General features: G+C 41.6%; 1 protein-coding gene across 10 annotated transcripts in view; it reads right to left on the reverse strand.

Annotated features, from left to right (window-relative positions):
• NEK10 (NIMA related kinase 10) overlaps positions 1-16837 on the reverse strand; it is a 113464-nt gene that overhangs the window by 50479 nt on the left and 46148 nt on the right. For 9 of the 10 annotated variants that reach the window (XR_009745411.1, XR_009745410.1, XR_009745412.1 and 6 more), the window contains one exon: positions 22-151. Coding sequence is in view for 7 of the 10 variants with exons in the window: in XM_061464986.1 (XP_061320970.1) it covers positions 22-151 (130 nt within the window). In the remaining 3 variants the exon portion in view is untranslated. Of the gene's footprint in view, positions 1-21; positions 152-335; positions 553-16837 lie in introns of those variants that run through there. The other variant, XM_061464985.1, reaches the window with a different exon arrangement.

The raw sequence follows: 16837 nt of genomic DNA on the forward strand, positions 1-16837 counted from the left end.
TGATCTGCCAAATCTGAATACCTTAGTTGCCAAGGAGAGCATATTGGTGCTGTAAAATGGGGGGTTCAGAGTTGCCATCTGATAAAGGATGCATCCTGCAGCCCAGACGTCAGCCTTCTCTCCATACAGCTCACTCTTTACAACTTCAGGGCTAAGTCAAAAGCAGTGCAGCACACAAGTGTTTAACTGATTCACCTAGAAGTAGGCTTATTTAAAAACAAAAAACCAAAACCACCCTACCCAATATTTAGTTGATCACTACAACATATTTTCAGAGTACACACAATTACATTGAAGAGGATGCATTTTTTACTTTACCAAACAAATTCTTTAAGTAGAAGTATCATTAATAGCTTTTCCACTTCTACCACAGTTGTTCCCACAAATACTAGTGGTTTATATTTTGTTTACTTGTCTTTTCCATTCATTTCATGTTCGAATGCCTTTGGACTTAATGGAATCAAATAAACTGCAGCATTCAGAACTTGCTTACAATGATGTAGTCCAATAAAATGGATTAGATCCTCATGCAATTCAGGTTTGGACAGATTCCTATAAATAGGAATATTTATATATATATATATAAATATATATATATATATAAATATAGAAAAAAATTGAATAAGATTCCTATAAATATAAAATGTTAATCAATATCATTTTGCTAATAATGTGAGTAAACAAATTTTACTCATTATATCATTTGCATCCTCTTAAAACTACTGTAATACATTCCCTGTGAGGATGCCATGTTGTTGGTGACCCCGGGAGTCGCGGGAGACAAGCCTCATGCTATCATGGTCAGCAAGTCTCGTTTATTTAGCGTGATACACTCATTTTTATAGCCCGCGGTGTTAGGTACATTGTCTGCCAGGATACAGCAAAATCATTGGTTAATCGGTATTGACGCAGGGGTCTCTAGGTAACTATAACCACTTCTTGTTTCAACTTATTTTGACATATCCCAGCTTGCTCAAGCATTACCGTTGCGCTTATCTCAGCAAGATGTACATCCTGTTTCTTGAGCAACTCAGAATAAGCATCAACCACAAGATAATTGCGGCCTTGAGGCGCAGCCCTGAGGCCTATCTTTCCACCAGCTGCACAGTATCATGACCTCTGTTACTTAGCCATTCCGCTGTTAAGCTCTCTACACTTCCCCCGTTTTCGTTAGTAGCAAGCATAGCCATGTTATGATTAAAAGCATTCGATATCATTTTTTGCAAACACTGCATAATACATGGTAAAAGCAAAATCGCAAGCAAAATTATGGCCAACACCACAACAATTTTTTCTATCAAACTGATTAACCAGGGAGATAATCCAAGGGATGCTAACCAGTTTGTGAAAGGATCATTTGTCTCTTGTAATTTTCGCATATTGTCTTTTAACAGTGCCAATTGTTTATGAATGGAATTAGAGTGATCAGAAAGATTCATACAACACATTCCATCAAACTCTTCACATCCATGTCCCTGTTCCAACAACAAAAGGTTCTGCAGTGTTGCATGTCTTACAGAGTCAACATTAAAACAAATCAGGAATTGCCTTCGATGTCACCTGCTTTATAACACTACCATTGTATTAAAATTTTTCTAGCTTTTGCCTTAGCATTTTCTAGCGGCTACTGCAAATTTCCATATTCTGACATCTCTTTTACAAGTGACAAATCTATACAATACAAGGTGCAGTTTCTTATTAGCAACTAGCTAGTAAATACAGGTGGTTTTATACACAAAATCACAACCTCTAATAATAGCTACTTTACAAGCACACATATTCAGGATGTTACTTTTCAGTTGCCCCCAAATGATGTTTTGCAGTTATTTGTTCTTTCTCTTCCTCTGTAGCTGAGGCATCAGGTTTATCCATTCGTCTGTCCAGCTCATGGCAGGGCTTCACAAACTTTGCAGACAGTCACTCATGGACCTGTAGGCAGGAGGACACAAATATACCCCCTCCCCCAGGTTATCAGTTCTTCAGAAGTAGACATGTTAAAGTTAAATATAACATCATTACTCTCTCTCTCTTTTTTTTTTTTTTTTTTTTTTAGTCCCTGCAAAAGCCGGCCTGCTCGGCAGCAGCTATAGCGGCCTGCCTGCTTCAGCAGCAATCATAAATACCTGCCGGCAGCCGCACTTTTACATTAACTCTTTCATGCCTGAAATGTTAAACAGCTACCCCTTAAAAACTTTTACAATAAACCCAACAATACACAAAACACTGATTGCCCTCTACACACACACACACACACATGCACGTGTGGGATCCCACAAGCACACTCCACACAAGTTCAATATTTGAAACACAAAAAGACAATTATTACTCGCACTACACAGTCCCACGTACAGAACAAGGACCCTGTGGAGACTAACAGCAAACCAGCTCCGAGAAGCATCATTGCAGTGCGAGGTGGCAGGCTCAACCTTAGCGGGCGTCCCCGCAGAGGCTCTGCCTCCCCCACATCGTATGAGGCTTGGGCTTTTATACTGAGAAAAATGCACACTCATTCCGACACAGGTGGCCAGCCTGTGCTGGAAGAAGTGGCCAGTAATATCTATAAAGGTCTCCAAGGGTTGATAGAAACCTGGACATACTTATATTTACCAACTTCTAGTACATGAGTATCACAGAGAAACTGTATGAGCTCTCCCTGTCAATTGCAAGAAAAAATCATAACATATAGAGCTTCCCACTCTTTAGCCCCCTGCTGTGTAGTAAACATAGGATATGCAAAGATGCCCATTGCAGAAAATTCCCCAGTAATGATCACATATTTGGTTACCCATTGTTACAACTGAGCGTCTCCAGGGCCAGTAAGTCTGAGCAGACCCACCCGGGAGACGAAGAGTCAGGGTCTGGAAGCAGAGGATATAAATCTGGCTCGGATTCAGGGGATTCGGGGGCTGATCCTGCGCCGAACTCGGGGTCTCCGTTGCTCGCAGCTGTGTCTTTCTTATCAGGTGTATCTCGTTCGGTATGTAGCCGTCTGCAGACCTGGCTCCTCCGTGACTGAGTTAAAAACTTTTTCACTCTAGGGCACAGTGGGCTGGAGAGGCTCGCGGTTCCTTTAAATCTCCCGCTCGCGCATGATCCCTATTTTCTACTGCGTGCTTCACAGTGGCGCCGCAATCGATCCGGCGCCGAGGCACCGCCCTCTTTCTTTCGGATTCCTCGACATTTATCATGCGTATCCCTTCTAATACACTTTCTCTGTCCTTTTCATGGCCAGCCTGGGCATCTGTTCGAGTATAATCACCATTTCCTAGTAATTCATTCATTGTTACTCCAAAAAGGGGGTCTCCTTGAGTACGGGGTAAAGCTACTGAAGCAGCAGCTTCTTCCCCCCATCGGGCATCAAATGTTTTTGGTGAGGGGTATAGATTAAACGAGCGATACCCTTAATGTCTACAGGCAAGAGAATCATCGAATTAAATAAGTAATCAAGCATCTGTTTGGCCGGTTCACTGGTGACACCGAATTGAGCGACTGTGGCACGAAGTTGAGCCAATAATTTCCAATCAATTTGAGTAATCTCCGCCCTATAACCGCCGCCAGGCCGAGGGTGAAAAATAACAGGAAAAGCCATGGAAGCAGTAACATGGTCTTGTGCCGCATCGGCAAGGACCCTATCTCCGTTTTCGACTCCGTGGCGTGCCAAAGCAGCCCAAGCTTCCCGTCTCTGACTTGCCATAGCCTCCGCGAGGTCCGAAAGGGCTCCGGGGAACGGCTCCGTGGCATTGAGAGACAAGGGAAGGGAGTTTTGAGGAGACTCAGGCGGTCCGTTTTCAGGAACGGGGGCAGACGGGGGAGACGGGGGAGAGGGGGGTGGGGGGGGAAGAGGAGGAGGCGGAGGAGGAGGGGGGGGTATCTCGATTGACGAGACGGTCGGCGGATTAGGGGCAGAGGGATCATAGTGACGATTTAGATCTTGTGCCAAACGGGCACTTTCGGCCGCACGTTTCTCCGCCTGTACCATTAAGAGTTCGTTATGTATCAAACGCCATAATTTGGATAACTTTTTAGCAGTTTTATCATCATCTAATGTAAGATCCCATAATTTATCACCGTAGCGACGCCATTCCGATAACTGGTGGACTGAATGGGGATCATCGAAAATACCGAGAGACCGAGCGTGGGAAAGAAGGGAAGGGAGGTCCTTATCTAAATCTAAGCCTTTTAACCCCCGACGACGGAGGAAGGCAGTAAAAAGATCATACGCCGCTTGCCTGTCCATATTTACCGGTTCCGTTGCACCCTCCAGGCGTCGGCAGCGCGTAGCAGCAGAGCCAGCCGATGCTGCACTCCGGGCCAAAGCAGGAAGCAAGCAGCACACCGATGTGTCACTGCTGTCCCACAGAAGCCGTCTTTAAGTCGAGACCTGCACCCAACGCAACTCCTTTGGGTCCTTGTTCCGGTTGGTCCCAAGTCCCTGTTCGGGCGCCATTTGTTGGTGACCCCGGGAGTCGCGGGAGACAAGCCTCATGCTATCATGGTCAGCAAGTCTCGTTTATTTAGCGTGATACACTCATTTTTATAGCCCGCGGTGTTAGGTACATTGTCTGCCAGGATACAGCAAAATCATTGGTTAATCGGTATTGACGCAGGGGTCTCTAGGTAACTATAACCACTTCTTGTTTCAACTTATTTTGACATATCCCAGCTTGCTCAAGCATTACCGTTGCGCTTATCTCAGCAAGATGTACATCCTGTTTCTTGAGCAACTCAGAATAAGCATCAACCACAAGATAATTGCGGCCTTGAGGCGCAGCCCTGAGGCCTATCTTTCCACCAGCTGCACAGTATCATGACCTCTGTTACTTAGCCATTCCGCTGTTAAGCTCTCTACACCATGTGGACTCTCAACAGCCAGCTGAATGATGATAAAAAAATCCATTGTAAAGATCCATTTAAAATAAATGGAAGGTAGCAGTAATTTCAGCTGTGACTCAGTACAAAGCAGACTCCACTGCACTGACAGGGTTGTAGTTTTAGTATGGTTTCGCACAAAAGCATAATAGCTGCAAATTTATTAAGTCATTTGGTCTGCTTATCATGCTGAAAGACTTCTTGTTCTAAATGCCTATCTAATACTTTAAAAAAAATCAAAAGGACTTGCAGCAGAGCACTACTTGGTCTTGTGTTTAGTCAGAAGTCTCTGACATTTAGAGCATTAGGATGACCCATACCTTAAATGAAGACTGTCTCATGTTTAAGAAGTACTTTAAATTACTGAAGTAATATTTGTCTAAGGTGACCATGAAAGTTTTATAGAGATATGCTTTCATGGATAGTTAATTCTGTAATTTAAATTTTTTAAATGGAATTAATAAATAGAATTTAAATAGAATTAAGTGGAATTTTCAAATATTATTTATTTACTTTCAAGAGATGTAGTGAAATCCCTCACCATGTTCTACAGGCTTGCCTCACCATATGCTAGATAGAAGTGTGGGAGGCGTAGAGTACTTGTTGACTAGTAAAACAGTTCTGCAGTTGAGCTGCATCTTTTGGATCCACACTGTTGAGGAATGCCAAGCAGAGAAAGTACCCAGTTCTGTTCCTATTCACTGCCACCCACAAACAGGAGGGTGGTGGGAGTACATATGGTTTACCTAATTCAGTTGACAACTGTGTATAAACTGTCACTGTCTGGTCAAGACCAGAAAGAATGAGTAGAACCAGACTCTGAATTTTATTCCATAAAAACCCTACAAAATTGGTTTCAGCCATAATTAATTGAAAATTAATTCAAGGGTTAGCATTGGTATGACATTTTTTTTGTTTATTTGTAAAGGCAGGATTCCTCCTTTAATTCTTAGATGAAAAGATCTCGATTGTCTGAAATAGGACAGTGACACTAATTAAATTTTTAGCAAACAGACGTCCACATCATGAAATGCATCGTGTCAAAATAAGATACATAAAGGGAGAAACATTCACGGCTGATGATAAAAAATTTCATTTCCATTTTTCCAAGGGCTGATCATACTGCTATGAAGCTGCAGTATATACTCCAGAGATACATACTCTATAAAATTCACAGTCTTGAATATTAAAAGAGGAAACAGATACTTATGTAATTAGTCACTAAATTCTAATATATTCAAGATAATCACTACAGTTTTCCTCTATGTTTATAAATCACGGCTCATTTCCAAATTAGATATTCAAGTGGAAAAAGCTTACTTCAGCAGCATTATGTTAACTGTAGGAGAGTCCCTTGCTAAAAACATGTGCATAGCAAAAGCAAGACTATATTTCTCTCATATAGAATCATAGAATAGTTAGGGTTGGAAAGGACCTTAAGATCATCTAGTTCCAACACCCCTGCCATGGGCAGGGACACCTAACATTAAACCACGCCACCCAAGGCTTTGTCCAACCTGGCCTTGAACACCGCCAGGGATGGAGCATTCACAACCTCCCTGGGCAACCCATTCCAGTGCCTCACCACCCTAACAGGAAAGAATTTCCTCCTTATATCCAATCTAAACTTCCCCTGTTTAAGTTTTAACCCATTACCCCTTGTCTTATCACTACAATCCCTAATGAAGAGTCCCTCCCCAGCATCCCTATAGACCCCTTCAGATACTGGAAGGCTGCTATGAGGTCTCCACGCAGCCTTCTCTTCTCCAGGCTGAACAGCCCCAACTTTCTCAGCCTGTCTTCATACAGGAGGTGCTCCAGTCCCCTGATCATCCTCGTGGCCCTTCTCTGGACTTGTTCCAACAGTTCCATGTCCTTTTATGTTGAGGACACCAGAACTGCACACAATACTCCAGGTGAGGTCTCACGAGAGCAGAGTAGAGGGGCAGGATCACCTCCTTCGACCTGCTGGTCACGCTCCTTTTGATGCAGCCCAGGATACGGTTGGCTTTCTGGACTGCAAGTGCACACTGATGGCTCATGTTCATTTTCTCATCAGCCAAAATATATTTCTCTCAAATGTGTCATGGTTTAAGCATCAATTTCTTAGAGCTTCTAAAGCTTCTAAAAAAGTGTCAGTACTATCTGGCTGACTGCACATGGGACAAAATCAGTGAAGATTTCCCAAGCTGCACAGAACTTCAAGAAGCCATTCAGAGTTGTCTTGGTACAGTGTTCACTGTTAAACCAAATGCTTCTGAGGGGTGAAAGAACAAGGTAGTATATGTCAGAGTACCAGCTTCTCCTCATACCTGCAGTAATGAGGAGTATTTCCAAATAAGACGTGATTTCAACTAGACTGTTATGGATTAATTATGAGTTTTTCTTCAAGATTGATTCCCAGAAGAGGCAATGGCTATAATGAAAGAGTGAATAAATAAGCAGCATAAACCACTATAGAAGATTTCAACAATGACAGAGTGTCGTGGTTTAACCCAGTCAGGTAACTTGTTCACTCACTCCCAGTGAGTGGTGCCGAGCTGACAACAATCAAGGTCCGTGTCCGTCTCCCCCCCCCCTGCACCGGGGCTCTCCCCTTCCCCGCTCCCGGAGGAACGGGGAGGAGGATCGAGAGAGTGCAACTCCTACGGGTTGAGACAAGAACAGTCCAGCAACAAATCACCACCGCTACTATCAGCTAAAACAATGATAAGGGAAAATAACAAGGGAAGAGAATACGATACCACCGGCCAAGAAAACGAGTTCCACCCGGAAGCTCCTGTCCTTCCGGGTAACTCCCAGTTACCCCCCACTGCGGGCATGACGTGCTGTGGTATGGAATACCTCCCCGGCTAGCCCGGGTCAGGCGCCCCGTCTCTGCTTCCTCACAGCTTCCCCTCCTCCCTGGCAGAGCATGAGCCTCACAGAGTCCTTGGTCAGGGTAAACATCACTTAGCAACAACCGACAACATCGGCTTCACCAACACTGTTCTCGAACTAGAAGTCAAAACACAGCACTGCACCAGTTAACACAAAGGAAAAAAAAACATGACTGCTACTGCTGAACCCAGGACACAGAGTTACTGCTTTTAGTCTTTATCATACCTCCAATTAGTTATTTAAAGTTTGATGGAGATTGCTGCAGTTGGTGGTGGTTATACAAACACTCAAACCTAGAAACCATGTGTAGATCAGGAAGCAACCCAAGCTGAAAATAAAGGCTAGCAAAGTATCAAATACGCTCATTGCATTCTTCGTTCCCTGCCACTGTTGGAGACAAGACAGTAGGAGAGATGGTAGACAAGTTTGACAAATACTAACAAACCTTTTGTTTGGTTGGGTTTTGGGCAGTTTTTTGGTCCCAAATACTATAAGAGTCTCTCTAGCTCTTCAGATTTGTCTACCATATCTTTTTTATCTTTGTTGATATCTATAAAATAAGAGTTGCTTCTAATAACCTTTTTAGTTGCTGGCAGAACTCATCAAAGCAATGTCAAGGAAGAGATCGACATAATCTTTGTACCTGTAACTACCCGATTCACTGTGAAAATGAGACTGCCATTCACTGGGCCAGGATAACTAGGAATTTATACAGTAGTGTCTTGAACACCTTCACAGATAAAGTCTACACAACCTCTCCAGGCAGCCTGTTCTAAATTTGACTGTTATAATGATGAAAAAAACCCTGTCTTACATCAAGTTAAAATCTCTCCTGTATCGATGAATGTCCATTTTCTCAGAAAAGTGCCAAGACTACCAATTTCAGTTCAAAGAATAAAAAAATCAAGGGTATGCTTGCTTTTGGGCACCATTTCTATGTTTCTGTGAACCAGGTGGCCCATTTTCATTTTACTAAAACTATTGCAGGATAATTTGTGAGTGTTTGGATACCAGTATGATAATACACAGATCTACCCCATAGTCAGTTCTCTGAATCACAGAATGAAGAGGGCAAAATAAGGGAGGGGGAAAGGGGGGATAAAATAGAAGAAGATGCTCACCATTAGCATCATTCCAAGGAGTAAAAAGAGTGAAAAAGAAAAAGAAACAGTTGCTGCTTGTCACAATTCTTCTCTTCTGGAGAGTTTGCTGTAAGCTACAGATACACATTCAATATTTTAGCTTCATAATTACTACTACAAGCAATGGAAGAAGAAAGAGGAGCCACAAAACTGACAGTTTGAATAAATTGCTGTGAAAATTGCTGAAACTATTTGCATTTCTCACCTACAAAAAGAATTCAACACAAGCCTTTGGGGATATTCTGTCTGTCCTTTGAATGATGAATCTAGAACATGATTTTTCAATCACTAGTTAAAATTTTGCCTTCGTGGTTTTCTATTTTGAAATGAATTGCCAAGTAATTCTATAATAAATTATTATATTGTCTTCTATGTTGCATACATTTTTCTCATTACAAACTATGCTAAATATTTTCGTGAATTTTATATTTATATATATATAAATCATGTATATATGATTTCTTTTTTACAGAAAACACCTTTCAGGCATCCTAAACCTCTGCTGACACAGAGTAAAATTAATCATTCCCCATTTTTTAAAATATATGAGGGTAGGGAAGACATTTACTACATTCAGTTTACAATCTTCTGGCGCAATAAATCCTCTTGCCAGCGGATGGGAATGTAATTTTAAAATGGGTGAAGACAGCTAGAAGAGGTAACTTTCATGTGTATAATTGCTTTCTCATCAGTGAAATCTCAACATTTTCATTTTCTAGTCCAAGCATTGCCTGTCTTTGCCCAGTAAGTTCCTCTGCATTCACATAGTTTAGTCTATAGAGAGGCAAAACCAATCTGAGGTCAGTGACAGGCTATTAATAAATGTAGGATACAGCACACTGTATTGTAATACTTTCCTTATGTTTTTATTAAAATCTTTATTAAAAGAACAAGCCTAGATTGATGTGGAAGGACACTTTTCAGTGCAAATAGTAGTAAAGCTGTGTAGTCTATCTCAATCTGAAATATTAATGAGCACGGAGAAACGTGTAAAAACAATATCCCAATAATAAACCAGTGTAGCTCTCAGCTACACTGCTGTGGATCAACAGTTTAGAGAACTCCCTGACTTACTGCTTTCTTTCAGCACATATTCAGTGTCTCTCTGTCTAAAGCAGAAGCAGACATGTCATACTCCACATTCTGGAGTTTTGAAAATAAAGATACGGACATCCAATTAACATTCAACAACTAATTTGTATTTCAATTTACAAAGCTTTAAGCTTTTATGTGTGCTAACATTATACACGATTGCCTAGAGATGTCAAGTAATTTGTGGCCTTTAGCAGTGTAACAAGAGAGTTCCAGAACACATCTCCTCATGAACACATGAAAAACTGACAGTAATTCTTTTTTAATACACCCATGTCACATACTAATACAAAGCAAATGACATTTTTTAAAATGTTTACTCTATTGTTTTTTTATTCCTATTGTTCTATTAAATAAAAACAAGCAAAAATCTTCATCACTAAATCATCAAATATCCAAAGGATAAGGATGTTCAGAGCACAAAGTCATCTTCTTAATCCCTAAGTGCAAAGAGTCACTCATAACTACTTTTTTCCCCAGGACTCAGGACACACACAAAACTGTGAAGGCCAAAAGTGGCTCACATGTAACAAGCTGTTTAGGCTGTATATTTGAAAACTATTGTAAGTCAAGATGTTGTTTTGGTCCTGTTTCTCCCAGTCATACATTACTGTCTGCTCTGCTGTGCCAGCTCAAGTACCTCTTGTCCTGGGTTCAGCACTAGCAGTCAATTTTTCTCCTTCTTGGTAGCTGGTGCAGTGCTGTGTTTTTGACTTTCAGCCTGGGAACAGTGCTGATAACACCGGTGTTTTCAGTTGTGGCTCAGTAATGTTTACCCTGACCAAGGACTTTGTGCGCCTCATGCTCTGCCAGGGGGGAGGGGAAGCCGGGAGGAAGCAGAGACAGGACACCTGACCCAAACTGACCAAAGAGGTATTCCATAGCACAGCACGTCATGCCTGGGGTGGTAATGGGGAGTTACTCGGAAGGACACGGGGTCTTCTGGGTCGGACTCATTTTGGCAGGTGGTATCATATTCTCTTCCCTTGTTATTTCCCTTATCATTATTACTATTGGTGGTAGCAGCAGTGATTTGTGTTATACCTTAGTTACTGGACTGTCCTTATCTCAACCCATGGGAGTTACATTCTTTCGATTCTCCTCCCCGTTGTGGGAGGGGGAAGGGGGGGGGGGGGGTGTGAAGGAAAGAAAGAGGTAGGAAAGGGGGGGGAGTGAGTGAATGAGCTGTCTGGCTAGGTTTAAACCATGACACCTCTACAGCCACATTATGAGTCAGATCAAAGACCTGATGTATCTGAGAAACAACCTAAATTATTTTTCAGCCAGGTCAGATCTCCAATCTAGTTCATCATCATATGCTTATGAAAATGCTTCTGTTGGCCCAGGAGTGGTTTGGCTGTTTTGGGAGACTTTTTTCACTTTAGGGATTTTTTTCCCTTGAAAAATTTCATTGACAGGGTTTCTATCACAGCCCTAAAAACAACTGGTACTGGCAAAAATCTGGGAGGCTTTTTCTAGGGAAGAGAGATACTAAATACAACTGGCAGCTTTATAAATATAAAAACAGCTTCCAATGAAACACAACTTTCAGCTTTACTCTTAGTTCATAATGCTCAAGAAACCTTTTCCTTTACCTTTTCTAAGTGAGTAAAACTTAAGTCACATCTTTCAAAATCAAGCTGCACTGAGAAAATAAATAAAAAATTTCAGCATATATCTTCTTGGTTCTTTTTTCTAAGCATAAAAACTACATTAAAAACTGCTGAAAAGAGCAGGAGAATTTTACTGTGAGGAATTCTGTGTTCATATTCAGAAGATGACAATTAGTAAGGTACATTCAACTACTATGTGTTCTCCCATCTTTGAACTGTTTACTTTTTCTGCAAGGGTGTACGTCTCTGGCAGTTAGAAAAGATTCATGTATTTATCTGATAATGTTTCTTTTGGTTTGGGGATGGTTTTTTTGGAGGGTTTGGTTGTTTTTTTCATCATCGGTTGGTTGTTGAATGGGATTTTTTTGTCTGGTTTATTTTTGGGTTTTTTTGTGACAGCTTTGTGTTTTCACAGCTTTTACACATGTGAACCTTCAGCACTAGTGAAAATAAGTTATTTTTGAATCTCAGAAAGCAGTAGCAAAAAGGCAGCTCTGCATAAATATGGCAGTTGCATACTTTCTGGGACACCGCTGGGCAGTTTCAAAGTCTTCTACTCAACTATCACTGGCAGCAGGTAAAATAAAAAAGCTGCCAAAAGTTCTCATAACATAGAGGGCTGTATGTACTTGAAAGTGTAGAAGACATCAATGTGACAATATGTTCAAATATAGTTATGCCAGAAACGGTGTTACTAGTTGGATAAATGAATCTATGCTTACTTTGACAATGTAGAAAAATTAAACTAAAAAAAAAAGCTTGAAAAGAACTATTTTATGCTCTCTAAAATTAATTAATGTCTCTACAAGTATGAATATTCTCACTGATTTTTACGTTTATGTGTGTGCATGTCCGTGTGTATCTATTTTTATGTATGTGTGTATAAATATTTACACAGTACCATTCACACATTTTGGGTCTCTAGAACTTTGCAGCCAGTAGGATATTCTGTGAATACATCACTCCAGAAATACAGCAATTAAGGAGCACTTACAGTGTACAGTACTCTTGACTTACACTGGAAACAAAAATTGGGAGAACTCTCAACATAATTCAAGGGCCAAGGTTATCAATATTGAAGTATTCTTTACAGGCAAACTGCAATTGTTGGAGTTTCATGGGGTTTTATGAACTTTAAAGTTAAGCTTCTATTTGTAATGTTTTTTCCTCTCATCAAGGGTACAGTGCATAGGCACATTGGGAAATGTCTCATAAATATACAATTCAGTTTGAATTTGGCCTTCTTGTCTACACACAGTATCTGTTGATCTGGAAAAAAAACTTGCTAGGAGTCAGTGTGTAAAACGACTACATGTTTCTAGGCCTTCACTTTTTAAAAAACTTGTTCCAAGGACAATGTTAAAAGCCTCGTGAGTTCTATTAAAAAAGGTGACATTTATAGCGAGCTGCTTCTTCCTTCAGTTGTCTTATTATTACTGAAGAATGTCACAAAGTGCCACCTTTCACACTGCAATGAAAATATAATTATCTAATTGAGCTCAAAATGTGCGTAGTGTTTCAACTTTTTTATGCTTCTGAATTTTCAAGATTCACATACACATCTCTGAGTAAATGATAAGGACAAACCAAAGTATCATAAATATGCACTTTAGTGCTCCAGTATTACATAAAGAGTTTCTGGGAAGCTTTAACAGAAGAAAACATTAAAGTTCTAATTTACACCTATTAATCCTTTAAGCACATCCTGGAATGAAGTGTAAAACAACCAGAGGAAGTATAAGCCAGATTCTGAAACTTAAAAAATGAAACTTCCCTTCAATGTGATTTTTGATTTATATGATTAAAAGGAAGCTTCACATGGTCCGCACATCTGATGTTCTTATTCATAGAAAATATCTAGCAGATTGTCAGATTGTGACTTTCAACAGAAACACTGTAGATAAATTCTATCTGTGAGTTGTGGCAAAGTGCTACCCATATACTTAAAAATTGAAACACTAATACTCAAAAAGCTACTCATACATCTGACAGCTGCTTCGAAGAATTGATTCCTTCAAACCAGTGATAATTTCCAGTGAATTATAACTGCAATTTCCTAGAAGATACAGAAGTCTGTAGCTGTACAAACAAGAAAATAAAAAGGTTTTTCCTTCTTACTTATGGAACAAAAAATCTGAACACTTAAAATATGGTAAAGGATTTTGTTTACTGAGCTATATGCCTTTTAAAATGAACTTTGTTCAGTGCCTTTATCCAAATAACCAAGCTTATCTAATCACATGAATATTTAAAACTGAAAGGGAGACATAGAAAAATTACTATCTGCAAAAAGATGACTGCAAGCAGTAACAAATCCCATTCTACAACTCTAAAATAAAACTAAATCATTAATAACTGATTTCATATAAGGTGTTAATTTCACCCAACTTCAAACTCCTATAAGTTAGATGTATGCTAAGCTAGTGCTCTAGATCCCTCTGTAGCAAATGAAGAGAGACAGGCACATCAAGCTGTTGATTTATCTCATTCTAAAACAGCTGTTTAAGAAGATGAAATTCATCACTGAGCTGCCTATTTTTTCCCTTGCTTTCAGTCATCATCTTGCTGCTTAACTTGAATTAGATTCCTAGCTTTTGTATGACTGCATATAAGCAAGATGAATACCAGCCACACAGAGACTTGTTTCTGACAGTAATTTGTTTCTCACAGTAAGAGATGAATTAGATGACTTTTTAAGCATTTGGATTTGCTGGAACCTAATATACAAGATAATTAACTACTTTTCTGTCTAGCAATCACATTCAGTATGGATTAAATGTAAAGAAGAAAAAAAAAAAGAAAAGCAGACAGCTGAAAATGTTACCTGAATGAGATGGTGATTTCATTGTTGTCTTTTACACACAATTCTAAATTCCCAAATCTAAATAAAGCCTGCAAAAGCCTTCATGAAAGTCAGTAGATGAAATATGCGCACAGGGTCATAACAGAATAATCTAGGCATAACTTGCTATATATTTTAATATTACACAAAGAATCGATTACTTGATGACTTACAAACATCAGCTGAAAAAGTAAGGCTAGATAGGAAGCTGAGCAGACTAAAGAGAAGGAAGGAAGAGATTTGCAATATCACCTCATACTATTCAGCTCACTCCCTAGCCACAGTAATAGGCTCCCCTGAGAAACAGGCCAGAAACAAAACAGGACAAGTGACCTAAACTGAATTATCCCATGATCCTGTGATGAGAAAAACATTTCATTCCGCAGTATTCTTCTCTAAACTCCCTCTAGAATTCCTTTCAGGAACAAACCAAGGCTTTTATTAACTCCCCTTGAGGTAGGAAGTAGAAAGATAACACTGTACATGTTGATTTGTAAATAGCAATCAACTAAACCTACCAACAAATTACATTTGCAACACACTCCTGCATCTCCCAATTTAGGGCATCTTTATTTTTGTAAAAATAGACAAGACTACTCATCTGCAGTTGATATCATACAATTAATTCACTGATGCATTCCAGTATAATACTGTACTACCTCTTGTCATAAAATCATTGACCCTTGCTTGTTCAGCTGAAATTATGGAGAGCCCAGACATTGAGCAGTAGCTCAGAAAAAGAGCTTTCTTCAGCAGAATAGGTAGCAAAAGCAGATACATACATTTGTCTGAAATCATGGGGCATTTTCACCTCACCTACTTCTTAATGATACCTGAGGCAGTTATTGTAACCATTACACGGCTAACTTTTATTTATGTCACAGAATCATAGAATAGTTTGAGCTGGAAGGGACCTTAAAGGTCATCTAGTCCACCCCCTCACCCACAATGAGGTGGGGGACATCTTCAATTAGATCAATGTATTGGGTTCAGCAGTAGCAGTCATTTTTCTCCTCCTTGGTAGCTGGTGCAGTGCAGTGTTTTGACTTTCAGCTCGGGAACAGCGCTGATAACAATGATGTTTTGGTTTGGCCAAGGACTTTGTGAGCCTCATCCTCTGGCAGGGAGGAGTTGAAGCCGGGAGGAAGCAGAGACAGGACACCTGACCCAAACTGACCAAAGAGGTATTCCATACCACAGCACGTCCTGCCCAGGAGGTAACTGAGAGTTAGCTGGAACGGGTTGGAGACTGCGGGGTTGGAGGAGGTATCGGTCGGGCTGGGGGGGGCGAGTTATCAGTTGGTTGGTGGTGAGGTGCTGTATTCTCTTCCCTTATTTCCTTTATCATTGTTATTATTGGTGGTAGCAGTAGTGATCTGTGTTATACCTTAGTTACTAAACTGTTCTTATCTCAACCCGTGGGAGTTGCATTCTTTTCGATTCTCCTCTCCGTCCCTCCGGGAGTAGGGGGAGGGAAAGAAGGGGGGGGGGGGTGTTAGTGAACAAGTTGCCTGACTGGGTTTAAACCACGACAGTTCTTTTTGGCGCCCAACGTGGGGCACGAAGGGTTGAGATAACGACAGATCTGACCGGATTAATAGTCACTCGTCACAATGCTGATTTATTGGCTCTCAGAGTTGTTCTTGTTGATCTCACAGTTTCATAATGCAGTACATTACTTAGAGCCGGTATTTGCTGTGTTAGTGTTTATCAAGTGTGGGGCTTGGGCTAAGGTTCTTGTCTCACTGTGCTTTATGGCAATGACTTGTAATACGGGCGGGCTCCAGCAGCAGGGCGGGACGGACGTGGCCGTGGACTTGTACCTGGCCGTCCGGCTGCTCTTCACCGTCCTGGGCCTTGTCCTCGCCTCCGTCTTCGTGAGGCCGCGGGGAGCCGAGGGGGAGCGGCCTCGGGAGCCGGCGGCTGCTGAAGCGGCTCAGGAGAGCGGCCCCGGGGACCAAACGGCGGCGGGAGCGGGGCCGGAGGCCGCGAGGGGACGGCTGCCGGTGGAGGAGGTCGGGGCGGTCGAGGAGCAGAAGGAGGCGGCTGCCGAGCAGCGGGAGAAGCCGGCGGAGGAGCCGAGCCCGGCGGAGGAGCCGAGCCCCGCGGAAGAGCCGAGCCCCGCGGAGGAGCCGAGCCCCGCGGAGGAGCCGAGCCCCGCGGAGGAGCCCAGCCCCACGACGGCCGAGAGCATTCCCCGGAAGCCGCCCGCCGAGCCCCAGGAGGATGCAGGAGACCACGCAGCATTTCCCAGCAAGGCAGAGGAGGGAGATCTGAACTCAGGAAAAGAGAAGCTGGTGGTGGGAGAGCCGGCAAGCACAGCAGCTACACCAGCCCCAGTGACAAGTACAGCAGCATCAACTGAGAGTTCTGAAGGTTTTGAATGGCCTTTGGGTATC

Source organism: Pezoporus flaviventris, unplaced genomic scaffold (genome assembly GCF_033815535.1).
Source record: "Pezoporus flaviventris isolate CSIRO_AGI_PZ_B2104156 unplaced genomic scaffold, CSIRO_AGI_Pfla_v1 ptg000037l, whole genome shotgun sequence".
Taxonomy (NCBI): Eukaryota; Metazoa; Chordata; class Aves; order Psittaciformes; family Psittacidae; genus Pezoporus; species Pezoporus flaviventris.